This window comes from Rhineura floridana, chromosome 11 (genome assembly GCF_030035675.1).
Source record: "Rhineura floridana isolate rRhiFlo1 chromosome 11, rRhiFlo1.hap2, whole genome shotgun sequence".
NCBI lineage: Eukaryota > Metazoa > Chordata > Lepidosauria > Squamata > Rhineuridae > Rhineura > Rhineura floridana.
In genome coordinates, this window is record NC_084490.1 from 53,107,837 (window position 1) to 53,133,946 (window position 26,110).

The 26,110-nt window shown below is 41.7% G+C and overlaps 1 protein-coding gene across 4 annotated transcripts in view; it reads left to right on the top strand.

The window, feature by feature from the left end:
- UBTF (upstream binding transcription factor) overlaps positions 1 to 23,512 on the top strand; it is a 58,504-nt gene extending 34,992 nt beyond the window's left edge. For 3 of the 4 annotated variants that reach the window (XM_061591378.1, XM_061591381.1, XM_061591380.1), the window contains 10 exons: positions 188 to 301; positions 1,182 to 1,337; positions 3,977 to 4,132; positions 7,673 to 7,783; positions 8,929 to 9,017; positions 10,569 to 10,758; positions 11,587 to 11,634; positions 13,996 to 14,064; positions 15,076 to 15,216; positions 16,252 to 23,512. In XM_061591378.1, coding sequence (XP_061447362.1) covers positions 188 to 301; positions 1,182 to 1,337; positions 3,977 to 4,132; positions 7,673 to 7,783; positions 8,929 to 9,017; positions 10,569 to 10,758; positions 11,587 to 11,634; positions 13,996 to 14,064; positions 15,076 to 15,216; positions 16,252 to 16,368 — 1,191 coding nt within the window. In that variant the 3' untranslated portion in view covers positions 16,369 to 23,512. The remainder of the gene's footprint in view (positions 1 to 187; positions 302 to 1,181; positions 1,338 to 3,976; positions 4,133 to 7,672; positions 7,784 to 8,928; positions 9,018 to 10,568; positions 10,759 to 11,586; positions 11,635 to 13,995; positions 14,065 to 15,075; positions 15,217 to 16,251) is intronic. The other variant, XM_061591382.1, reaches the window with a different exon arrangement.
- Positions 23,513 to 26,110: the final 2,598 nt, after the last annotated feature.

Below are 26,110 nucleotides of genomic sequence, written 5' to 3' on the forward strand. Positions count from 1 at the left end.
ATGTTCCTATGAAGAAGCGGGTAGCCATGTTCTATCACCTGAAGCTACCCATTTTGTATTGAAGATGCTGCCAAATTATGAATACGTTAATTTGCTGGATAGGCACAAGGCAGAGAGAAGAAAAATAGCCCAGTGTCTAGAAAGCCATAACCCATTTTTGGTTTTTGCCGTTTTCTCCAAAATTTAGAGCTTACCTGAAGAAGAACAACAGAGGGTTCTGGGAGAGGAGAAGATGTTGGGAATGAACAAGAAAGGTGCTACCAGCCCTGCCTCTAAGAAGACCTCACCAGATGCCAGCAAGGTGAGTGACACATACGGGGTCAGGGCAACAAGCAGGATGCATTGTGAGTATGCGTGCATTTTTTTATGTTTAAGCAATGGAATGAATCTGACTTTTAAACCAGCCTCAAGACTTCATTTAAAATGGCTGTTGGGATTCGTTTGGAAATTTTCGCAAAAATGATGACAAAAAAATATCATTCATATTGAAGGTTTTCTTATATGTATGGGTGGTATCCAGTGTTAGTCATACTTGGAGTAGACCCATTGAAATCAATTGACTGAAGTTACTGCAAGTACATTGATTTCATTGGGTCTACTTTATGACTAATGTTAGATATCGTCCTATATCTATATAATAAGTAGAATTGTCAGCAGATTTTAAAAATGTTTCATTGATTTAATAATCTGCCTTATGATCGAGTAACGGATTAATCTGATTAAAATAAATTTGCATATGACCAAAAAGTCCAATATTATAGATACCTTTGTCAGATACTGAAGCGTTAGATAATTGACAGTTTAATAATAAGTTACCACTCTCATTGTTATATATAAATACCCATCTTTAGAAGGTTTTTTCTTTCTCCATTCCCTTTTTGTTACAATAATGCACCTGAACCAAAATAGCTTCAAAAGATAAACATGCTCTTTTTAACTTTCAGCCCTACCAAACTAAAATTTGATCTCACTGATAAAAATTGCCTCCCCCATTGATTAATCAACTAAAATGTTAGTTGATTAATTTAGTAGGAATTCTTTGCGGCCCTAAAAATAAGCTCCCTTCCCCAGTTTTTGCTCTTATAATTATTTGCTTTTTTCCATAACGCTTTTTAAAAAACAAAAACACAGATACAAACTCAAAAATCCACAACCACGAGTCCCTTTGTGCTCTTTAACAGGCAGGTTCTGAGAAACCCAAACGGCCCGTTTCTGCTATGTTTATCTTCTCGGAGGAGAAACGCAAGCAGCTGCAGGAGGAGCGACCCGAACTGTCGGAGAGTGAACTGACCCGGCTGCTGGCACGGATGTGGAATGATCTTTCAGAGAAAAAAAAGGTTGTTTAATCAATAATGCACATTCTCCTTACCATCTTTTTTGGGGAAGATGTAGGGGAAGATGTACTCCTGGGTGTCTCAAAAGTCAGCTGGATATTTTTTTTCTGTTGACTTAGATCAGGGATAGCTAACATGATGCCTTTCAGATGTTCCTGGATTTTTCAGCTCTCATCAGGCCCAGTCAGCATGGCTGAGGGCTAGGAATGATGGAAGTTGTAGTCTAGCAACATCTAGAGAGCACCGTGTTGACTACCCCTGACATAAATGAAACCAGGATCTTGACCCTCTCCCTCACCTTTTTAAAAAAGAAAGAAAAATCTGTTAGAAACCTGTGGAAGTTTCTGGAACATTCCAGAGCCTTCTGTTCTCCCTCTAGAAGTTACCAAGCAGCTCCGTTACAGTATGGGCGCTCCTACCATTCCATCTTGCGTTACTTCTGCTCATATTTTCACCAGTTTGGGGAGGGGGAAGAGCTAGACAACAGTGCTTTCACATTGTGTGACAGTGGGTGAAATAAAAACACATTGTGTATTCTTTCGAACTGCTCGTCTCCCAGTACAGCTGTGATGTGAATATTGCACGTAGCCATATGGGAGAGGTCTTGAGGCTTGGTTTAGAAGCTTGAGAAAGAGGGTGTTGGGATCCTTTGGGGAGCTAGATAGACACCATGATTTGGGTGGTTGGTGGTTAGGGGAAAGGGTTCCATCTGTGGGAGGGGATTTGATGTGGTTGAATGCATGCATTAGAGCCTAATTTTGGATGAACACAGATTTTATTTTTATTTATTTTATTTATTATTTGATTTATATCCCACCCTTCCTCCCAGTAGGAGCCCAGGGCAGCAAACAAAAACAGTAAAAACACTTTAAAACATCATAAAAACAGACTTTAAAATATATTAAAACAAAACAAATCATTTTTTTTAAAAAGCTTTAAAAACATCTTTAAAATGAGATTTAAAAACATTTTTTAAAAAAGGTTTAAAAACATATTTGTTTAAAAAAGGTTTAAAAACATATTAAAAAGCAATTCCAACACAGACGCAGACTGGGATAAGGTCTCAAATTAAAAGGCTTGTTGAAAGAGGAAGGTCTTCAGTAGGCGCCAAAAACATAACAGAGATGGCACCTGTCTAATATTTAAGGGGAGGGAATTCCACAGGGTAGGTGCCACCACACTAAAGGTGAGTTTCCCGTGTTGTGCAGAACAGACCTCCTGATAAGATGGTATCTGCAGGAGGCCCTCACCTGCAGAGCACTATGATCGACTGGGTATATAAGGGATAAGATGGTCTTTCAGGTATCCTGGTTCCAAGCTGTATAGGGCTTTGTAAACCAAAACTAGAACCTTGAACTTAGTCCAGTAGCTAATAGGTAGCCAGTGCACTTCTTCAGCAGCGGGGTGACATGTTGGCGATACCCTGCCCAAGTGAGCAGTCTTGCCACCGCATTTTGCACCACCTGCAGCTTCCAGACGAACCTCAAGGGTAGCCACACATGGAGCTCATTACAGCAACCCAGCCTGGAGGTTACCAGTGCATGGGCAGCAGTGGTCAGGCTATCCTGGTCCAGAAACGGCTGCAACTGTCTTCCCAGCTGAAGCTGGTAAAAGGCACTCCTAGCCACTGAGGTCACCTGGGCCTCTAGCAACAAACATGAATTGAGGAGCACCCCCAGACTCTGGACCTGTTCTTCCAGAGGGTGTACAACCCCATCCAAAGCAGACAACTGACCAATTATCTGAACTCGGGAACCACCAACCCACAGGGACTCCGTCTTGGTAGGATTCAGACTCAGTTTATTCACCCTCATCCAGCCCACCACTGAGTCCAGGCAGCAGTCTAGGGCTTTCACGGCCTCTCCCAGTTCAGATGTTACAGAGAAATAGAGGTGGTTATTGTCAGCATACTGCTGACAACTCACCCCAAATCTCTTGATGACCACTGCCAAGGGCTTCATATAGAATTTTAATTCCATTTCTAGCAAAACTCAGAAGTGTTTACATTCTGAAAAAAGGAGGCGTCTCTGCTGCACATATATGAAACTGCTATTCCCTCATCTTTATTCTTCAAAAACTGTGGCATGGAGGTGGGGGAGAACCACTGTATCATCAAGCCTAAGTCTACATTCTGAGTGGAGTAGGTTGTTGGGGGCAGGATATTAGCTGCCAGTTCCATTGATGACTGATGAAACTCCATTTCCTTCATTTAACAAAGCATGAGTATTCAGACTTTCTACCTTCAGGGAACTTTGTCTGCATTGACAGGGTTGATACGGAACCTGAGCGTTGCAGTGGATTCTGAGGCATCTTCTGGGTACACACACACGGTTCACATAGAGAAACTGGCTAGATCTGTTAGGCCCCACTCACTGTGTGTGATCCAAGTGTGCACCCTAGAACATACCCAGTATTTACCTGTGGCTATTCATTGCAAGAAGAAGGGTCAGTAGTATCATCTGCCATTGCTCATCTTCAGTTTGAGGAACTCTGGTAAGTGTCTGTGGAACCCCAGGGTTTTCCAAAACACTGTTTCAATGCTTAACTATTGCTTTTTTCATTCAGCTAGGTTTCTTTGTTTCTTACCAGTGAATTCTGGTGATCACAAAGATTTTGATCGTTCTTGCTGTTTTCTCACGTAGGCCAAATACAAAGCTCGTGAGGCTGCCATGAAAGCTCAGACAGAGAAAAAGCATGGCTCTGACAAGGAGGATCGTGGCAAACTTCCTGAATCGCCCAAGACAGCTGAGGAGATCTGGCAGCAAAGCGTCATAGGAGATTATCTTGCCCGCTTTAAGGTAAAGTGAGACAGTAGAAGGCGGATGCAGGGCAGGAATAGCTGTTGGGAGTAAATACTTGCATTCACTGCCAAAACGTATTTTCCTGATCCAGAACAGCGTCTTGAACTGTTTATTTAAGGGAGCCCCTATACAAATTAAAACTGACCTGGGGAATGAGAGCTCATCCCAGGTTAGCTTCGTTGTCTCTATCATCCTGCCTTCTGGGATAAGGGGGATTTTTCCACATGCTGTTGTATGGTAAATTCTAACGTAAAATTTTTGTGAATGGTGAAATTGCCATATGCATGCGTTCAAAGCTTTTGTAGAACGTGAATCAGAACAGAACCCTAGAAGAAAAGAAAAAAAAACAGGTTACCGTTTCAGAATAAGAGTGCTAACTTTAGAAAAATGGAAGGTGGTGATAGTATTCACTAGTTCAAATCAGAATGACTCATGAGCATGTAAAAACTAATACTTGGGAAGGGTTTCTTTTTCTTTTTGTCTCGGCTTTCCTCCTGCTTAAGCTGTGGAAAACAGCTGGCAGGTAAAAGCCTGCTGCTTTAATGGCACAATCCATGATAATGAAAATGTACAAATTAAAACCCATTTTACAGCTTTCCTGTTGGATGATCTAGTTAGTTTCATTAGTTAAAATACTTAATAATAGCCCAATTTGCATGTAATGCTAAGCTGGGTCATGGCTAAGAGTGAACGTGTGGGTACTCAAAAGTAAAAAAATTGTGGCTGCTTCACTCCTCCATAGTGATTCTGCTGTTGTGCTGCTTAAAGCTAAATAGTGGATAACAGCTAAACCTTTGGGGAACAAAGGAGGCAGAAATAGCTGCTAAATGATTTTTTAGAGAAGAAATAGACAATCCTTAAAAGTTACTGCAGTAGACATCTGGCATGAAATATGGATCAAGACCTTACCACTGGGCTAAAATTGAATCGATGCAAGCACCAGCCATTGGTGAAATGAAGAAGAGGATTAGCAAGGCAACAAAGATGTGGACTCTTGGGCAGGACTCTGGCAACAAGAAAAATCATGGGGGAGGGGGAAAGCATACACAAGGCTTCCTTCCAGCATTTCATTAAGGTATTCTTTAATGACCACAAAATGAGAACACTTCACATTCACTGTGGTTGTGATCGATCTGAGGACATCTCCAAAGTCCAAAAGATGGGGATCAGGGACCACTTACCAGTAGATTCCCTGACATAGCACAGCATGTTTGCTAGCGTGTTGCTGAGACCTGGTAGATGAATTTAATTAAGGAGAATGTTGTGGAGGATTCACCCAGTCTGAGAGGTTTACAGCCAGGTGGAAGAGAGTTCCCCTTCCTTGCTAATGGAGAACTGGGTTCCCTGCATTGTTGGTGGTTAGCAGTTCTACCACTTTGTCCTTGGGTATAGGGGGAGAGAGTCGAAACGCAGGCTCTGCAAATAGCTAATATTGCCAGACAGTTGGTGTGCATTGCTCATTCTGCTTCATCCCATGGTCGGTTGACTGATGATGTATGGCAGTGGGCACCCTGTCCCCATTGGGAAGTGAAAGGAATAGAGCAGGGGGGTGATACAGAATGTATATGGATATTCAACACGGATTTAGTGCAGAGTAATAGTTGTAATAAAGAGAAAATAAATAGTTGGTCCAGAAGGGGATTGAACACATTGAAGAATCACAGCTGCAACAAACATTGCAGAACCACAGCTGCAACAGACATTTGCAAAAATGGGCAAAGTGAATGTCTACTGTAGTTGATACAAGTCCAAATAGGCATTGGATTTAAGCCATAAGGGTTGCTGAAGGAAGTTGTGGACTGAGCCTATAGGATGAAGGATCAGTCCTGTGGTAGAGAGGTGCTACTAGTGTGTAAATTGAGAATTGCAGCTGTGTAATGGATGTGTTGCTGTAAGGTGGTGCTTGTCTCGCTTTCAGTTGTTATATTGACCAATATTGAGCAAAGTGAGCAAGCTGATTTGAGTATAGCATCGCACAGATCAGTGATCGTGGTTCCCACTAACAGCCAATTAATTCCTCCATTGATGAAGGGACAGCAACAACTGCCATGTATTTTGTGAATACCCATAATGCTGTGGACAGACCAAAGAGAAGTACACGGTTTTGGTGGTGATGGGTTCCAACCACAAGCTGAAATAATCCCCTGTGTTGCGGGCAGATGGAAATAAGATAATTTGTGTCCTTAAGTCTATGGAAGCAAATCAGGCCCTGCCTGAAGAGTGGGACCTAAAATACCATATAGAATTACCTGGAAGTGATGAAAAAATGTATATCTTGTGAGTTCAGGATGGCCTGGACACTGCTTGACTTTTGTAGGTGTGTGTGAATACCAGGTGTATTTCAGACATAAGTCTGATTATAGGACCTCAGGCAATTTCTGTGGGTTATTTACGCAGGAATGTACTGACTTCTTGAAGTGGGAGGCATTTAATTAGGGCCGCAAATGATGTCTAAAGGGTCAAAAGTGTTGAATTTGACAGAGGACTCATCGGTGGTGATGGATTCTCAGGTCACTAAAATGCATACGTGTTTGGAACTGAAAAGCAACGTCAGGACTCCCAAACCCAGTTCTTAATGCTACATGAGGATGAAATACTGGTTGCCCTGTTAGGGGTGGGGGCACACCATAAACACCTCCCCTTGACCCATCTAGTCTCTTCCTCTTCCACCTTAGTTAGACTTGGACAATGAATCCTAATAACTACCCCATCCACAGCATCAAAGTCGGTACCTATAGGATGGGACAAGGACCCTTTAAGACAGCATAGCCAGCTCCTCAGGGAGGTGGGGCCAACTGCTTTATAGACCTTACCAGCCTACATATGTCTGCACCTCTCTGCAGAGGCAACATTTTTCCATAGCCCAATCAGCAGGGCTTGCAGGGAGTTTTTCAGTGTCCTGGCCTGCTTAGAGAGGCCTGCCTGGAAGAATGTAACTTGCAGAAGAGGTTGATCAGATACTGCAGGTCAGTACTGAGAACTTTAGAGAGCCTGGAATTAGGAGTGTGAGATGAGCAGGAGTTGAAGATTGAACCAGGGACCTTCTGCATGCAAAGCAAATGATTTCCCACTGAGCTTATGGCCCTTCTGCTTCAAAGACTCAAGAAGGAAAGGAACGATGGGCAGCTCCCATATGGTGGGGGCCAGGAGGAAGAATGCTAAATCAATGGAGCTATGGGAGGAACAGTAGCAGATAGGGTGATTATTGGAACTCTGGCTTAAATAGGACAGATGCTGGTATTGTGATTGGATTGATAAGCTGGAATTTAGATTGTGTTCAGGTGAGCCAAAGGTATGCAAGTTCTTCCCTCGAGGGGAAAGGGCATGAGTGCTAGTCCCTGGTTAGCACTCCAAAGTTCCTTCTGCAAAACCCACATGAGATGACCTGTGTAGATGACACCCATCAGTTGACAGGTAAGCAGCTTGTCTTTTTCAGATGGTAGGGTAGATAAGGTGGGGCCAAAACAGGAAGGTGTGAGCTCTGCACTTGTATGGAGTCCCTCAAACAGTATAGTAGCAGCCTTTCTTCTGCTTCAGAATGACCGAGGGAAAGCCCTAAAAGCCATGGAAGCCACTTGGAACAACATGGAGAAAAAGGAGAAGCTGATGTGGATCAAGAAGGCAGCAGAAGATCAGAAACGATACGAGGTTGGTGTGTCCAGTCTTTTTTTAAAAAGCAAAACAAAACAATGCAGCATTTTAGCATGACGTACTGCATCAGGTGTGCACATGCAGCATTTCTGCAGGAATGCAGAAAAGCAGACTGAGTGGTATTGAGCACAGAATACAGCTGTGTGAGAATATCGACTTTAAAAAAAACCCAGCAAATTTCTGGCTGCAGGGAAATACGCTTGAAAGTGTGTGGGTAGTGCTTCCTGATATCTCACCTGGCAGTGAAGTGGCAGAATAAGATTATGTATAATTTTCACAGATTGCAGAATTCAGCTTTTTTTTTCTTGGCACAGAATCTGGATTGCCAGAGTGTTGAGTCGTAATTCTTTTAGCATTATTCTTTTAGTAACTGTATGCACAGCACCTGTTTTACAGCTGAGGAGTGGGATCTCTGGTATCTGCTACAGATTTCGGCAGCCTTCTAAATAAGGCCATCAAAGTTTCTAGCCGCCTGGAAGCTGGCAGAGGAGAGACAGAGAACTCCGTCCTGTAGCAGGCTGCTGTTTTTTTCTGTGCTGGGTGCACATAGACAGGGCCTTCCCTCTCTGGCCACCTGCTTGGTTATATGCAGGGCTGAAAAGGAATAGGATGATTTTATTGTAGTTGTCATTAAATAAAAAAACGCTGTGGCGTCTTAGAGACAAAGGCTCAAATAAGACATCACACCAGATCTTATCTAAGGAAGCTTAACAATAGTTTGGTGTGGTGTCTGAATTGATAAAACATAGCCAAAGCCATTGCTCTACCTCTGGAAGCCCGTTCCCTGCTGAACCAGGTGATGAGGAAGATTAGAGCACTCAGTCTCTTCTCTACCAGCCTTTTAACTCACTTACATGTCATTGTTTGTCACCTCTTGCTAGCAGGCTAATGCTTAAATTCAAGGCTGGAATTCTGTATATGGGAAACTCCAGTTTTAAATTCTAAAACAAGTTTCTAGTTTTCATAGTTGTTGAGCAAAGCTAACAAATGTCAAGTGTTTCTCGATGAAGGCTCAGAGATCTGCATGAAGGAAGACAGAGGGAGAGACACCCTTTTATAATTCCCTGTATTTTCCCATTGAGGAGTTGGACCAGTTTTGTCAATTCGTTTTCCTCTTCCTCTTTATTTATTTTTTTCTGCAGCGAGAACTGAGTGAGATGAGGGCACCGCCGTCCTCAACAAATGCCTCCAAGAAGATGAAATTCCAGGGTGAGCCGAAGAAACCCCCCATGTGAGTACTGCCAAGGGTGGAGGTGGGGTATGCTTGTATGTTTCATGTCCAGGGAAATGTTTATGGTTTGCAACAGTGGTGGGAACCTGTGGCCCTCCAGAAGCTAAGCTGACTTGGAGGTGGAGAGTTGATTGGTTTTGGGGGAACTTTTTATTTTAGTTACAATATTTATAGACTGCCTTTCAACCAAAAACCCCAAAACCTTTTTGTTAAGTAAAATATTTAAAAAATCCTTGGAAGTCTAAAACCATATTAACAGATCAAAAACAAGCAGCAGAATAACTTCTAAAAGGAGCTTAGCTCTCTAAAAATTATTGGAGCAGAAAGGTTTTCGCCTGTTTCTGAGCAGAACCAAGAGAAAACAACAGATAGGCCTCTGAGGGTTCATTTGAGGTCCATGGCTATCACTGAAAAATCTGATTCCTATAGAGAAGAATCTAGCATCCAGAAGAGAGTGACTGTGATTGCCTTTAACACTAACCCATGGTTATATATATGAGCATGGAAACGCCATCACAAGGTTCATTCTTCTCTTTCCATATGGGCAAGAGGAGGATTTGGCAGAGTTACATTTCACTTTCCACAAAATCTGACTTGTAATTACTTACAAAATGGAGATCATAGTTTTAAGCAAATTCTGTTCAGTTTTCAAACAAGCCAACCTCAAACCACGGGTTATGAAATGGCTTGTTTAACTAACCAAAGTTTGTTTTAAACTCTGAAACAAGGGGGAAATTGCAGCTTAAACCATGGTTTACAGTTATGTGTGAACTGGACCATTGAGTTTAAGAAAGCCCTCCTCTGTTCATTACCTCTCCAGCTTTTATCACCCCCAAGGAATTAGAATTTCTATGATTTTTGTGAATCTACTTGTTTTGTTTCAAACACTTGCAGCAGGGAGCTGTAGATTATTAAAGGAAAGTATATTTGCCCTTGTATTTTTGACCTTTTGCTGCTCACTCACTTCTGTTTATATTCAAGCCAGAACAAAATGCTGAGGGTGGAAAGGTTTGTATATTATAGGACCTGTGGAAGGTGCAAATATCTATCTGCTCAGCATGCATTTATCAGTTTTTCATAGTTACAAGTATATAATCAGGTCAGTACCTATCAAAAGTACAAACTGTTCAGTATTTTACAAGAAAACATTTTAACAACCCCCCCAACCAAAAAAAAAATCTTCAGCAATTGTATCATATGGTCTTCCCACTCATGTCCATGAAGTTTAGGTGCACCTCTTCCTTGATTATGCTAGGATGTCATAAAATACTGGGGAATTACTGCCCAACAACAGGAAAACCAGAAATATCTTCAAGTAGCTAATTTTGGTTCCTGTGATCGCTTGAATTGGCTGGGGAATGACAGCAACCAGTTCTTAACAGCAGCACTCCATCAAATTGGAAGAGAAATGTGATTGTCTGGGATGAAGTGATGGAAAGCTTAGAAAGCTAGAAGGAGCATCATGCGTGCCCATGTATTGTAGGACCTGCCATCTTTCTCCCCCCCCCTCCTCCCTATGCACTCATGTCTTCTCTCATGTGTCCTCATCAGGAACGGGTATCAGAAGTTTTCTCAGGAGCTGCTCTCAAATGGTGAACTCAACCATCTTCCTCTGAAGGAGAGGATGGTAGAGATCGGAAGTCGCTGGCAACGGATTTCTCAGAGCCAAAAGGAACAGTACAAGAAGTTCGCAGAAGAGCAGCAGAAACAGTACAAAGTGCACCTGGATATGTGGCTCAAGGTGAGCTGTCAGTTGAGGGAAGGAACGAAGATGGGTAGTAGCTCTTTGGGAAGACTCAGAGTATTAACAGTGAAGCCTCCACAAGAAAGCCTTCCAGTCAGAGCTTGGAAAAGTTACTTTTTTTGAACTACAACTCCCATCAGCCCCAGCCAGCATGGCCACTGGATTGGGCTGATGGGAGTTGTAGTTCAAAAAAGTAACTTTTCCAAGCTCTGCTTCCAGTGCAAGCCTTATTGACATTTAACTCTTTTTCTGCAACCAAAGAACTGCTTTTCAGTCCGTGCAGGAAGTTCTGCTCATCCCCCAGTTGCTATCAGCAACATACAGCTCTTGTCCCTGGGTGAGCTTTTCCCTTCCCTCCTCCTCCTCTTCCTCAGTCCACATTTGTGCTCCAGCTGCACTGATCATCTGGCCTCACAAAGCTCTCCCATGTTCGGATACCTTGTCCAAGATTTTGTTTTGTTTTGTTTCTCCTCAGCTTAAACCAGACTTCTTCTACCCTTGCAGCATCTGCTTGGATTTTTAATATTCTCAACCCTCCTCCCCATAAAATGAGAATAATAGTTCCCAGAGCTTGGAAAAGTTACTTTTCCAAGCTCTGAATTAGTTCCTATGGCAAAATTCAATGAAGGGCAGTAAGTGCTTCACAAGAACCGTCAGATTAAAGTGCTGATGGGGAATAATTAGTCAGTGGTAATTAGAATCTGACTGCTCTATAAGAAAAGATTGTATAACTTAATCCATCTTCTCCCACTCTCCCAAGTTTTGAACCACCTCCGTGACATTTTTAACCTTGGTTTTCCTCCCCCCCTTCTCTCTTCTCTGCAGAGCTTATCGCCACAAGAGAGAGCTGCATACAAAGAACATACCTCCAATGTTAGTGTCTTGCAAGTATTGGGGTGTGTGTGCATATGTGGGACTAGCAGGAGTATTTTTTGAACTTCTGAAATATAGTATAGCTTGGAAGAAGCTGTAGCTTAATGAACAGAAGGCAACATTTTCATGCCTGGAGGGCTTGGGTTCCATGTTCTGTATCTCTGGTTATGACTGGGATGGGAACCTTTGGTCCTGTCCCCCCAAGAGCATCCTTGAACATTGGCTATGCTGGTTGGGGCTTAAGGATGGGGAGTTCAGCAGCAAATGAAAGGCCACAGATTCCCCAGTGAGGATCTTGGTTTAGTGGAGCCTTGGGAAGATTTATGTTTTCAGAGTCACTGGAGAGTCCCTATCAGTTCAGTGAGATTTACTAGAGAGTAAGTGTGTTAGGATTGCAGTCTAATAGCTTATCTGTTTTGAATAATTTATTTATTTTAAGTATCTTATATGCCACTTTTTTAGAGCCACACCCTCATAAAGCATTGTACACATAATGGAGCAATATATTAGACAACAGTTACAGTAGACACGTCAGATAATATGTACAAGAGTCCTCAAGGCCTGCTTAAATGCCTGTACTGTTATCTTTTTTTAGAAAGCATTTAAAACCTACAGGGATGCTGAAAATGCTCTGGGACTTTAGAATTTGGGAGTATTTATCTATAGAACAGATTCCCCCAACCTGGTGTCCTCCAGATGTTTTGGATTACAACCCCATTGGCTGTGCTGGCTGAAGCTGATGGGAGTTGTAGTTAAAACATCTGGAGGGCACCAGGTTGAGTAAGGCTGCTGTAGAACTAGAGTTGCCAGGTTCAGGGCCTGAGACTGATCCTGTATCTTTAGGAGAAGAGAAAGTCAGCTAAGTGCAGGTGTTCTTGCAACTCTGTAATAGGAAAAACCACAAGGTGGAATTCTCCCTTCCCCCTGCACAACTTTTAAAGATACAGAAGACCACTTGGTTGCCAGGCCCGGCCTCCAAGAGGTCTTCTGTATCTTTAAAAGTTGTGCAGGGGGAAGGGAGAATTCCACCTTGTGGTTTTTCCCATTACAGTGTTGCAAGAACACCTGCACTTGGCTGACTTTCTCTTCTCCTAAAGAATCTGGATCAGTCTCAGGCCCTGAACCTGGCAACCCTATGTAGAACAATGATTTTGGTTCTGAGATTCCTAATACAAAGCACCTTCCTCATCACCTGGTTCAACAGGGAAGGGGCTTTTAGAGGCAGAGTAACGGCCCTAGGTATGTTTTATCAGTTCAGACAACCCACCAAACTATTGTTAAGTTTCCTTAATGGTTTGGTGTGATGTCTGAAATGAGACTTTGTCTCTAAGATGCCACGGTATTTTTTTTAATTAAATAATAACAATAACAATAAAATAATAGTAATACAGAAAAGTTAACTATAATACATGAATTAAAAAAAAATCCTAATAGGATTACTCACCATACTCATTAAGAAGCGTACAAATGATAAAAACCAAACTATATTTACATTGCCTGTTGTAGCAGCACAATATTTTCTGTTGCCTTGCTCCTATAGAGTAACAATGCATCTGTCATTCGAAAGTATGACAGAAAGAAGGCAAATCCTTGCAGGGAAGGCTGAATAAGTTTAGCTAAGAGTAGCAATTTTTATAATATGGTCTACAGTGCAATTTCATGAGACCTTGATGAAAATTACAGCTCCCTTGTGCATTCTAGTGCAGCTATTTTCAACATGCAAGTTAAAGCTGAAGTTTGCCAGGCAGCAGGTAGACAGTATCATCCAGATATTTGTCAGTATCACAGAGGATTCTCAAGCCAAGCAGTGCATACTAGCCATGTAGCAGTGATTCTTCCCACATGTTCAGTGTAACTGCCTCAGAGTGCAGAAAGTGCTGAAGGAGCTACAGGGAGGTCATAATGTAAGAAAATGTAGTGGTCCACAAATAACAAGCAAAGTAGAACAGGAGTCTGTAGCACAACAGTTCAATAATCGCTAGGTTAGCAAAAGTGATTAAAGGAGGGGATGTGCTGGCATTGTGCAATTTTTTAAAGGATGTTGGGGAAAAGGGGAAAGGAAACTCATATTTGGCTATTGGAATGATACGTTTTGATCAAATGTTAGGAAAGATTTCCTGGCTGTAAGAATAACTCTTGAGTTGAAAGCTTAGGTTGCCTTTGGATTCTTCTCCTTCTACTTGTAACATTTTTAGAATGTTTGGAATCTACAGCCACAAGAACTAGATTGTTTGTATAGTAATATATTGAACTTAGGGAAGGAGAGGTTAGACATTGGCTTGCTGAAAAGAATATGAGTATTTTCTATGTTGACTTAACCTCATTTGCTGCCACTGCCACCCTCCACTTATTTTTCAACAGAAGCGCAAGAACATGGGAAAGATGCGGGGCCCAAATCCTAAGATGAAACCCTCAATGCAGTCCAAGTCGGTAAGTGCTTTAGCACTGTTTCCTTCATGCAGCTGTTAGCCCAGTGGAATATTCTAGAAAAGGAAGCTTGTTCCAAGGTTCACCTAGGGCTGATTGATGCAGCCATTTTGAAAATGTGGTAACTAAACCCAGGAACTCAGTTTTCTTTCTGAAATGGTCTGCTGAAGTGTTTGCAACTATCAACACAAAGCCTTAGTACTTGCTTATTCTTTCTAGGAGGGAGGGGAGCCAAATTTTCTGCAGCTGATTTATCTTCTAGCTGATGGCTGGGACCAAGCTGATGTTCCCCTGGAAAGGAGCCAGGGATGCTGTTTCCCCAGAGCTAGCGATAAGGAAAGTGTTTTTTCCCTCTGTAGCTAGAGAGCAAGCGACGTTGATATCATGAATTTTGATTGATTTGCGTGACCATTTGTGGGAAATAGTAGTCTTGTGAAAGTGTCTACATATAGTGAGGTTACCTATAGACACGTTCTAGAAAAAGTCAGGATCTTCTACTGGGCTTCGAATGCTGTTTTCTGTTCAGACCACTGTGGGTTTTTTTTTCATTTTGAAATTCTCCCAATTTTTTAAAATGGGCATGCTTGAGGGCCCTGAAACAGCTACAAATGTAATATCCTGGAGCTTTTGCATGTTCATTTCAATAAAATTAAACCAGAACTGCAGCAGTTAATTTTCTATAGTGGAAACTTTGAGTTGTTGGGGTTTTTTTCTAGAATATTGCAGGGGCAGGGAGATATATTTAATATCTTCATAATTTTTGCATGCCTATAGGGCATTCAGACACCTTTTTGGCCCTGAACCATGCCTCTGCCACCTTGGTGAGCACCTCAACATTTCATCCACATGCAAGAAGATATCTTGAGAGATAGGGACAGGGTTGGCCACTTGGTGGTTTCTTACAGTGACCTCTTGGATATATAAAGGTGAATTCCAGCTGTTGAGCTTTAGGCACATTGGTGGCGTTTTCAGTCTACCTCTCCATGTCTCCATTAAATTCTCTGTGGTCTACAGGAATCGGAGGAGGAGGAGGAGGAGGACGATGATGATGACGATGAAGAGGAGGAGGAGGAGGAGGAGAACGGTGATTCCTCTGAGGAAGGAGGGGATTCCTCTGATTCAAGTAGCGAAGAAGAGAGTGAAGATGGGGATGAGGTGAGTGTGTTGTGTGTGTGTGTGTGTGTGTTGTGTGTGTGTACAAGCCTGAGTCCTTCAAAGCCATTAAGTACTGCTTCTTCCATTCCATTACCACCCCAGTTGGCCAGCGGTCTCCATTACAACCATAGTCAGCAAAACGTTTCAGCAAAGGGATTTTCTTCCACGCTCCTCTGAATGACAAACATTCCAGAAAACGACAGTTCCATCTGGTTGGCTTAAATACGGCCCTGGCTCATCTTTCTGAGAGGATCTTTCAAAGTACATGCATAATAACAAGCTTCATATTTGTGTCTTAAGTTGAGAACGCAAGCAGTTGACGGTCCTGCAAAAAACGATTGTGAGGGTTGCATGTTTTAGTGACAACTTAATCAGTGAGCTGTATCCCAAATAACTGGCTTTATTTACTGTTTCACAAATTCTGCAGTACCTCTGAACGTGGGTGGAAGGCTTTCCCTCATTAATGAGCAACATGGCATCCCCCCCCGTTAAAGCAACAAGGTGGATAGCCAGGCTTCCAAGACAGATAGTGAGGCATATAAGGTGACAAAAGCTGGTCAGGGAGCTACTGTTATATATATCTGTCATAGCAGTCTAAATTATGCACCAAGAAAAGCTACATTCTGCAACTTGTATAAATTGTAGAAACTACACAGATTTCTTATTTTGCATACTTTTATTCTATGACTGTTGCTGTTTTGCATCATTGTGCCTTCTGCTAGTCATGGAGAGGGGCCAGATGTGCAAGATACTAAAACCCCGATCACTGGAAATTTTCCTCGTTTGCTTCTTTGGCTTCTGCCTTTCAGTAGGCGTACTTGATGTTTCTTCAGGCGTATCCTCTGAAGCCGTTAAAACAAGAAACTTTCTTATTGTAAAAAAAATTAATGCTTGTTGAGATTCTCAGGAAGCTGAATTCTGCACCCACAACCACATTCTGCACTTTGTCAGTGCCACAACATACACGTAGCCCTTACCATCACTCACCCATCTCCACACTAGACATCCTTTATATTTTGCCTCTTCCTTTACCAGAATGAAGAAGAGGATGACGAAGAGGATGATGACGACGACGACGATGACAACGAATCTGAGGGCAGCAGCAGTTCCTCGTCCTCTTCAGGAGATTCTTCTGATTCGGACTCCAACTGAACCATCCCCTTCCTCTGGCCGCCTTTCTTGCTGTTCTCTTATTCGGTTTAATTTTTCCGGATAAAAGTAACATCAACAGCTGGAGAGCTAAGATGGGGAGGAAAGGGAGGGAAAAATCACTGTGGTTTAATTATCTTCCTCTCCTCGCACACCTCACGTTGTATTTAACTGTGTGTGGTTGTATGTGAGGGGAGCGTGGGGGTAGAAAATAGTTGACAACCAGTGGAGGGTGTTTTTTTGTTTTTTGTTGTGGTGGTGGTGTGGGGAGAGAATTTTTATTCTATACTCGTCTCTTTATTTTTTCCCTCCTAAGTCTCTCTGGGGGTTTCCCCCTGTTTTTGTGAGAGGTGGGCAAGGTCATTGCAAAATGCTGACCCCTTTTATTTTTCCCCTCGCATATTTACCCTCTCTTCCCATCCCCAATTCTAGCCACCAGCTTCAGACTTTGTACAGATTCTTTTTTTAAAAAATGAGAGACTTCCCATCACCCACTCCCCAGCACATAGCCAAGGAGAGATGGGTTCCAGAAAGCACGAGCCATGGAAGGTTCTGGACTTTGCCAGTGAGACCCACCTCTCTTCAAAGAGGACAATCTTGTACAGTCTTGCAATTTTACACCTTGACAAAAGAAGGAGAACAAAATGGCCGCAGCTGCACTTAGCTATTTCCTGCGATGAACTGGATATCCAGCATTTCCTGCTGAGGGAAATGGGGTGGGTGGGTATATTTCATGTGAGTGCATGGCAAAGGTCAGGGTATAGAAAAGGAACTGAAGAAAAGGATTTTTTTTGCAGAGAGAATATCTGGCATGCTGTTGCAGGAGGAGAGAATTACGGGAGCTCCAAGGTGACTGACTTTCTTTTGCAGGAAATGGACTTTTTCTGTCGTTTTTCTGACCAGCATTTAAGCAAAGACAGTAGTGGCCAGACCCCTTTGGGTTGTTGTTGTTGTTAATATATATATTTTTTTTTACAATGAAGTGACCAATAATTGTACCAAAATGGGGCATTTTGTTTGACTTGTCTTTCAAAGGGGGCGGTTGGTTGCAGGGGTATTATCTGTCATTTAGCATTTTTTTTAAAGAAGAATTTTATAAACCAAGTAAGTCAACCATCTTTTTCTACAACTAAATTATCCCATCTTTGACATCGAGTACTTCATATGTCTCATACCCTCATGCAGACGCTAGTAGTCTTTGGATCTTGGCATGGATGGGTTATGTATATGAGTCACACAGATTCCAACCCCCGGCATGACTTGGGTTTTATTCAGACTGCACATGTTCATTCCACTTCAGGCAGAGGAGTGGTGCCAAGAAGAGACAGATTCCAACCATCATGAGGTGCATTTCTTAGAAAGGAAAACTCAGTACTGACTCTTGTGTTTGCCCTGTGAATGAGGTCAGAGCTAGACATTATATGAGGGTTAAATGGCTGCTATCAGGAACAGCAGCTTCCACAGCTTTCTTTTCCTTGTAAAATGGCCAATTGTACAAAATGTCACTATGCTGCAAATTCCCCTATCCACCCTCTGAGGAACAGCCAAAAGGGCAGGGAAGTCTGCAGCATGGTAATGTGTCACACTCTTTGCATGACTAGACATCACTGGACAAGATGAAGACAAGATATATGGCTGCTACTTGCAGCGGCAGGTGGGTGTCTCTTGTAACATTTAGTTGTGGCCTTGAACAGCTGGAGCAAGTTAACAGTGGCTTTGTTTGGATAAAGACTAAGCTATGCTTTAGCTTTACATGAACAACATTGTACTCATGAGCTCTCCCACCCCACCCCCAGCCTTCCTCAAGTGCAGTTGCAAAGAGTAGATAAGAAACATTTGCTTCTGTTTTTAATTATCTGTGGTTACTTGTTCTGGACAAACTGTAGTTACTCTTAACTGTGGTTCACAGAAATAAGTCAGGATTGTAAATCATGACTTGTAAGCCTGGCTTGTTTCCCTAAACCATAGTTAAGATTAACAACAATTTTTTGGTTCATAACTAAACCACAGTTCATTGAAGACAGAAGAGCTTCCAATCTCCTCGCAGTGGAAGGGGCAGGGGAGAATGCATGAGTCTGAGACTTGTTTGCACAATGTGGACATACAGTATAGCATTATGTCTGAACCAGATCAACACAGATTAAATTGGTTGGTATTAGTGATTATTTTCAAAAACAGGCTGGTATGTTCCATCTTGCAATCAAATTGGACGGGGAGAAAAAACTTGACCAATTTCCTTCTAGACAATGCTCCTTTTGTTTCTTCTTTCCACCTTTCTTCCCTCCCTTTCCTTTTCTTCTTTTTTAATATTTTACATACAAGCCATATTTAATTTTGTGTGTGAAAGAGTGTGTATCCTTGACTAGTTTTTTATTATATTCTTTGGAGGATTAGCTGTTACAATATCAGCATTTTCTTTTTAAGGCCACATCCAGCAACTGGTGACTTGTTGCCCAAATCTAGCCTACAGACTGGTTCAGTACTTTATCTTGGGTCTTCAGTGCCTTTCCTAACTCCCTCTGTCTCGTTGACAAGAAAAATGAGAATTTTCTAAAACAATCTATACAAATCTATATATTTGCATGTTAGAGAATCCTTTTTTGTCTTGACATGTAATTTGGATGTTTTTAAGCATGCATCACATAAAGCCCCTGCTTACACAGAGGCTCACAGAACCTCTCCAGAATCCACCATCCACCCAAACTTCACCTCTCAAGGCCAACACCTATAATCAAGAATCTGCTGCTTCTCCCTTGGGTGGAGGGGTTTAGGCTCCCCTCATCTCTCAAAGGCAGGGAATTCTGAAGCTTCAAATGAAGTTGTTTGTCTTCCCGTTGCTGCCTCAGTTTCCTGCCTGTGCTTGGGGAAACAAGCCCCATCTGTATCATGGTCACTTTTTATTTCTCCTCAGTAGTGTAGAACAAGACAAATGAAAGAGTAAAGTTCAAGCAATTCTTACAATCTGAAAATTACAGTGTTGCTTTAAAGAAACACTTCCATTTATACCTCTCTTCCTCCTCTAAGAGAGGGAAGGTGGGAATTGAACATGGCTTGTGCTTCACCTGTTTCTTTTGGGTTCGTCTGGAAACCATATGAAGGAAGTATAGACAACTCTCTTGGGGGGAGGCTGAGTTGTTTGAGAGAGAGCACCTGTAAGCCCAATGAGCCATTGATTCCAAGTGTATCCAAGTGCCAAAAATATTTTTGCTTGTCACCAAAAGAGAGGGAGTTATGAAAGGCTCTGAAGACCCACCAACAACTAGAAATACTTTAGTGGTCACTTTCAAGCCACTCTTCCCTATCTTTAATTAAGGTGGGGTGGCTGACCCTATAACTCACCAGATGTTGTTGAACCACAGCTCCCATTCTTCCTGACAGCTATGCTGGCTGCGGCTGATGGGAGCTGAAATCCAGTAACATCTGGAAGGCTACAAGTTTGTCACTTCTGCTTTACGGGGTAAAAAACTTATGTTAACAGCAGTCTTCTCCATTTAGTCTGCTTTTTGCTATCAAAAAGCTCTTGAAACATGCCATGCCAACATTTATTCCTTCTAGAGGGAGCATCCTGGTCCCACAATTGCCCTTTGGAAGTCTGCTATACCTCAGTTCCATCACTGGAAAGAGAGCACGTATGCCCTGTTGCTAAATAGCTACTTCAAATCAGCAGCTTGAATAAATGCAAAAGCCGCCCACTCTTACAAAATGCCTGAGGAGGACCTTTTCTTGCCCCCACCCCTTTCTCATGGTAACAAGATTAGTTTTAAAGCATTGGGACTTTTATCTTTGCTTGAATCTCTGTAGGTCTTTGTTTTTAAAAAGCATGTCATCCTGGTTAGCAATCTAACTTTAACAGAACCAGCCATAGCATCTATATAAAGCTTATACATACCTGATTACAGGGAACGGGATTTGCATAAATCCTGTAAGAATTCTGGAGCCCACAAAATCCTGTCTCCATTGAAATCTGAGCAGCTTTTGGTGGCCTTGTTAATGCAGGAAGAAGTATTTTGCACTGTGGGAATGGCTGTCTCAGTGAATAATGTGTGTATGTTCCGATAACAATACATTGGGAAGTGCAAGTGAAGGTCAGTTTTTCACTGTGCTTTCATCAGGATGAACAATGGTTACTGTCATGGGCATCTCATATTGCAAAGTACATCAGTCTTATATGGAGGGGAGTGCAATGTCATGTATGGGAGTATGTTGTGTGTATGCATTTCTAATGAACAGTTCCAGACAATTGAGGATCTTTGTATGTATCTGTTCTGTGATATGTTTTGGGCTGGAGGCAAATGTATATACATATACTGTCTTTGAGCAAGAGATCAAGCTCAGTAGCCTTTTGGCTTTGCTAGCTTCCGATAAAATATTAGTAATGCGTGGAAACAGGGATTTATTAAATAGCCCCAGAATATTTTGTGCTAGAAACCTCAGGGGAAAAGAAACTTGTTTTGAGTACATATGAAATTAATTAATGTACAATACACATAAAAATGGGTATTTATGTGTCCTTGAATAATGCTTAGAAGATTATTGGTTCTTGATTACTCAATATGCTTGAAAAACTTCCAAGTATCATGGATACCTGTGAACTTTTTATTAAAATATATGTAATAAAACTAAAACCATGAAATTTAATAGAGGTATCATTAAACAAGATTCATTAAGCAGTGTAGGGTGCAATCCAATCCCCCTTTGTGCTGGATGGAGGAGGAGGTTGGATTGGACAGATGCAAGCTGAAAACAAAGCACAGCATTCCAGGGGAGGGGCTGAGCTTGACCCCACTGCTATCAGGAGATGTCATGGGGTCTGATGGCTGCTTCAGCGCCAGGCTAGCACGGCAATTTGCCTGTTTACCCACCACTACCACCTTCCACCCCAGTCCACGTGCATGGCAGGGATGTGGGTGTGGTGGTGGCCCAGCTGCTTTGTTAAATGCTGCCAGACAGCAGCCAGGGTTTGAATTGCTTCCGAAAAGTAAATATGCATTGGAGATTTATTGGTGATAAATAATAATTTATGAAAGATATGCAAAAAGTGAAAATATGTGGAATCTTTTAAAAAATCGGTTAAAAGTTTGTATTTTAAATAGGTGTGATCACCAAAACTTTCTAAAGCTTGAAATTCATTATGTTGTTCTATAAATCCTTGTTTGCAAACTTTTCATTGAAAGATGAATATTACACATGGATATGACTTACTTGTGTAAGGGTCTACATGACCCATCTCATTTACAGGGCTCTTCACCCATGCGCTGGTCCGTTGACATGCAGCATTCACATGTCAATAATTTTTTATCAAGAGGGAAGCCTCACTGGTGACATGCAAACAAAAGAGGCTGTCACATAGGTTAACAGTTTTTTAAAAACAAAACACTGAACTGCAGGGAGCCTTGCATGGGCAAGTACTGTCTGTGCCTCCAGATATTATGTAAAATAGCTCTTGATCTTTGACATGTATGTATATATGTTGGGTGTAAACCTCCTTTAGAACCAATACGTGTTCTTCAGAGCTAGACATTGCTATGGTTGTCATAATCATCCGTTATCCAGCAGGAGAACCCTGATTTTTTGGGTGTGTGTGTGTGTTCTGTGAAGAAATGTGGCTATGCTGAGGTGTGTACCTGTCAGGTAACTCCTCATTGCCTTCTGCCCATTCAGTGCTAGTTTTCTTCATTACATGAACTGCATTGAAACCACCAAGAAATGTTTTGCACAGTGAGGGGCCTTATGGAACCATGCAAGGGGGCATCATTGTATAGATCCCGAAATAATGTGGAGTCTCCATGCCATTGCTCCACATTCCTTGAAAACAGTCAAAGCTGAAACTCATCACCCAGTTTAGGGGGATCCTTAGGTAAGTATCTTACTTAAGTAACACCTTTTCCATGGAATTGTTTCCTAGTTAATTCTTAGTGGCTGATATACTCTGCACACAAATACTTTTTTTGGAGGTGGGCGAGAAGTAAAATCTTGCGGTTTTTTATTCCTTTTTATATAATTTTCAAGTCTTTTCCGATTTTGTCTCTGCTAAAGAGGAAAGATTCTTGACCCCTTCTAAGACAACTGGCAGAATTTTTGCAAGATGACACCATGAAATGCAGGATACTTCCATTTAGATGTACCATTCACACCTCAAAGAAGTTGATTTATCAACTGTGGACCAGAGACTATCATTCTGATCCAGCTAATGTGACCACATGCAGAAACAAATAGTGCAGAAATTGTAAAGGATTGCCTACAACAACCTGGTAATGCATACAGCACTTGTCTATGTGCATATTACCTCCTGTTGCTCTAATGCAGTTTTCCCCAACCTGGTGCCTTCTACCACTGCCATGCTTACTGGGGCTGATTTGAGTTGAAAACATCTGGAGGGGTATCAGATTGATGAAGGCTGCTCGGATAGATCCTACCTGCTAGAAACCCAATAAACATTTTAGCCATTGACACATCTAGCCAGATCTACCTGCTAACTTTATTTTTCATTAATATGACTGAATTCTGATATGATGTGCCCAGTTATACATCAAATTAACCCAACACTCTGCCATAAATCCCTCTGATGTTCCTAGACTCTTTATCTCTGGTCCCTGAATCAATCTTCCTCCTCTTCCTCTCTCATCCCTCTATAATAAGACACCTGGTTTGATTTTGCTGAACGTGCCAGCTCTGTTGTATTTTAGTAGATGTGTTTTTTAAGTAAAAAAAAACTTAAAAATCTTCTTTAAAGTAAAATTCTTACAGTACTGATGTCTTTTTTAAAAAGAGAAAAGTGTTACAGGAGGGTGGGGGGGAGACAGATTGTACTGTAAGAAGGTGGAACTGAGTGCATTTTTGCACTGTTGACAAAATGTGATATTCAAGATAGAAGTTCTTGTGAAAAAGGAATCTTTTTTTCTAATATTTAAAGTGTTTTGTAGATTAAAAAAACTTTAAAATGCCAAAAAATATTAAAATGTACCAGATTTCAGTTTCTATTGCTAAATGGAACTTGGCAAGCTGAGGATCCTTTTGGTTTCCTTAGAAGTTTTTGCTATTTACATCAACTCGGCAAGAACTTCAGCCTGAACTCTGAATAGACAAAAACTGTGGATCTCCCTCTCCCCCCTTTTTTCCTTTTGTATAATAAAGAACAAAAACAATGCCTTTGTTCTCATGTCATTACTTGAAATATTTTTTAAAAAAATCTTGCAGAAAAAAGGATTTGGAGCTGTTCCTTTGATTACCCTGTCCAAGTTCACATTTTCCATTTCTTGTGAATATCCTAATGTCTGACACTTCTGACAGAAACTTGTGTGATCCAGTAGGGCTGTGGACCTGGATATGGCCTTACTCAAAACCAATCTGCTATATCTGTGAAAAACCTGAAACTTGGATCTAATCCAGGCAGCAAGGCAACATTATCCACCCTTCTAAGGTGCTCAGGGACATATTTCCCCTTAACAATCCTGTGAGGTAGGTTAGGCTGAGAGAGAGAGAAGCAGTGACTTGACCAAGGCCGTTAATTGACCTTTATGGTTGGGTGGAGATTTAAGCTCAGACTGCAGTTGTGTACACACTAATTTTAGGAGTAAGTTACTTCCAAGAAAGCAGGCTAGGATTGGGTTCTTCACAATCCAATCCTGTCACTACTACACACCACCTTGTTATAAGGTTGTGGTCTAGAGAAGAATGTGACTACAAACCTTTCAACTTGTGTTTCTCAATTTTTAAAAAAACGTTATGGTAGGTATCTTCAAACAAAACAGGTTTTTCATGTTACTGGGCAGATGCATTCCTTAGGAGTAAAGGAAACTGCTTTATACCATCTAACTCAGCACTGTCTACACTGACTGGCAGTGGCTCTTCAACTGGCCAGGCAGTAGTCTATTCAAGCCCTACCTGGAGATGCTGGGGATTGAAGTCGGGATCTTCTGCATGCAAAGCAGATGTTCTGCTGAATTACAGCCTTTCCCACTTGCTGATGGCACAATTCAAGCTTCAGGACCTACATATAAAGGCCCTTTCACATGGTTTACTGTGTCACTTCAGAAAATCTGATTAACTACATAAAATCTACCTAAGAGAACCATCCATTTCATGAGCATCATTAGGATCCTTCCCAAAAGTAGCCTGCCCTGGAGTCCATCTTTAGCTTCTGTCTCAAGCTTTTAATTATTTGATTTTTTATACAGGGTTGTTAACCTGTAACCCTGCAGACATTGCTGGACTTCTGACTCCCATACATTCCAGCAAGCATGGCCAGTGGTCAGGGATGAGCAAAATGGTCATCCAGCAAATCTGGAGGGCCACAGATTAGCCACCTCTAGTTATAGTATGTTTAACGAAAGACACAACAATATTGGTTTAGATATTTGGATTTATATATATATAGACAGCTGCTGTGGTAAGATCCTCCAGGGAAACCAAGCCTTATAACTCTCATCTCGTCTGCAGTCTGCCCCCTTTCTTAAAGGCTACAAATGGCTGATGCAGATGTGTTGCCTAGTAACTTTTTGTTTGCAAAAATTACTTGATTGCAAGGCTGATATGTAAGCCTAAATCCTGTTCTGAGAAAGATGCCCTAGACATTTTGAATTTAAATCCAGTCAAGTAATTCTCTAGATTGTGGCTCAGGTCAGTCTAGGCTGCAGCCGTTCTCAGCGCTGATTGTACGTTACCAGATTGTTACAACCTTTAGTTTACTTCTTTGCCCGAAATGTTCCTACAGTTACTTTAATGGTTATTCTTTACCTCAGGTGAGGAATTTGTAATCCTCCAGATGATGTTGGACTCCAAATCCCATCAGCCGCAGTCACTTTCAAGGTCCCCTGCCAAGGTCCCCTGACAATTGCAGATGATTAAATAAAATTTGCTTCTCTCCTGTTACAGCCTTTTACAAAATTACCAGCGGGAAATATTGGCATTCAAAAGGCCTCAGGTTCTCACCCCCACGAGTAAGCCAAGACACAGGCCAAATGACAAACTCAGATATACAAAAGAGAACTGTTGGCTTTCATTGTGATCACACTGAGGGATGGGCTAACGTGTTCCTTTGCTATGTACTGCTGATACAGGTTGTGAGAGAGCCACTGTTAAACATAAGAATTCATCCGAATCAGACCAAAGGCCCACATAGTCCAGCCCCCTTTTCCCAAAGTGGCCAACCAGATGCCTTTGGAAAGACCACAAGCAGGAAATGAGGCCAATAGCCTTCCTCTGTTGTTCTCATGAGATAGTCTATAGACAGCATAGGCTCTTCCAGGTGGGGTTCAGTGGGGAATTGCCAATGTTTTATTCACTTTTTATGTGTGTGTGGGGTCCACACGACGTTATGGAATCAAAATCCTCCCACATTTTTCGATGTTCTTCTGCCTTCTCTCATACCAAAAAAGTGACTTTTTTTTAGAAAGGTGGAAGCGGGACACAATTTCTACACATTCTTCATTATTAGTAGTCATTGATATCCTTACTCTCCATTCATTTATCTAATCCTAGCAAATTTCATATTTTAATTATGTGCTGTGTGAAGCAGAGTTTTACTTTGTCTGTCCTGATTCTTCCACCCTGCAACATATTATATACCCCTATCATGATCTCCCCTTACTTGCCTTTTTTCTAACTAGCCCCAACATTGTAAGCTTTCCCGATATGGAAGTTTGCTATACCCCTCTGATCATGTTAATTGTTCTTTCATTCCTTGCTTGACTAATGGTCAGGGATGATGTGTAATGTAATCCAATAGCAGGGTCACAAGGTCCTC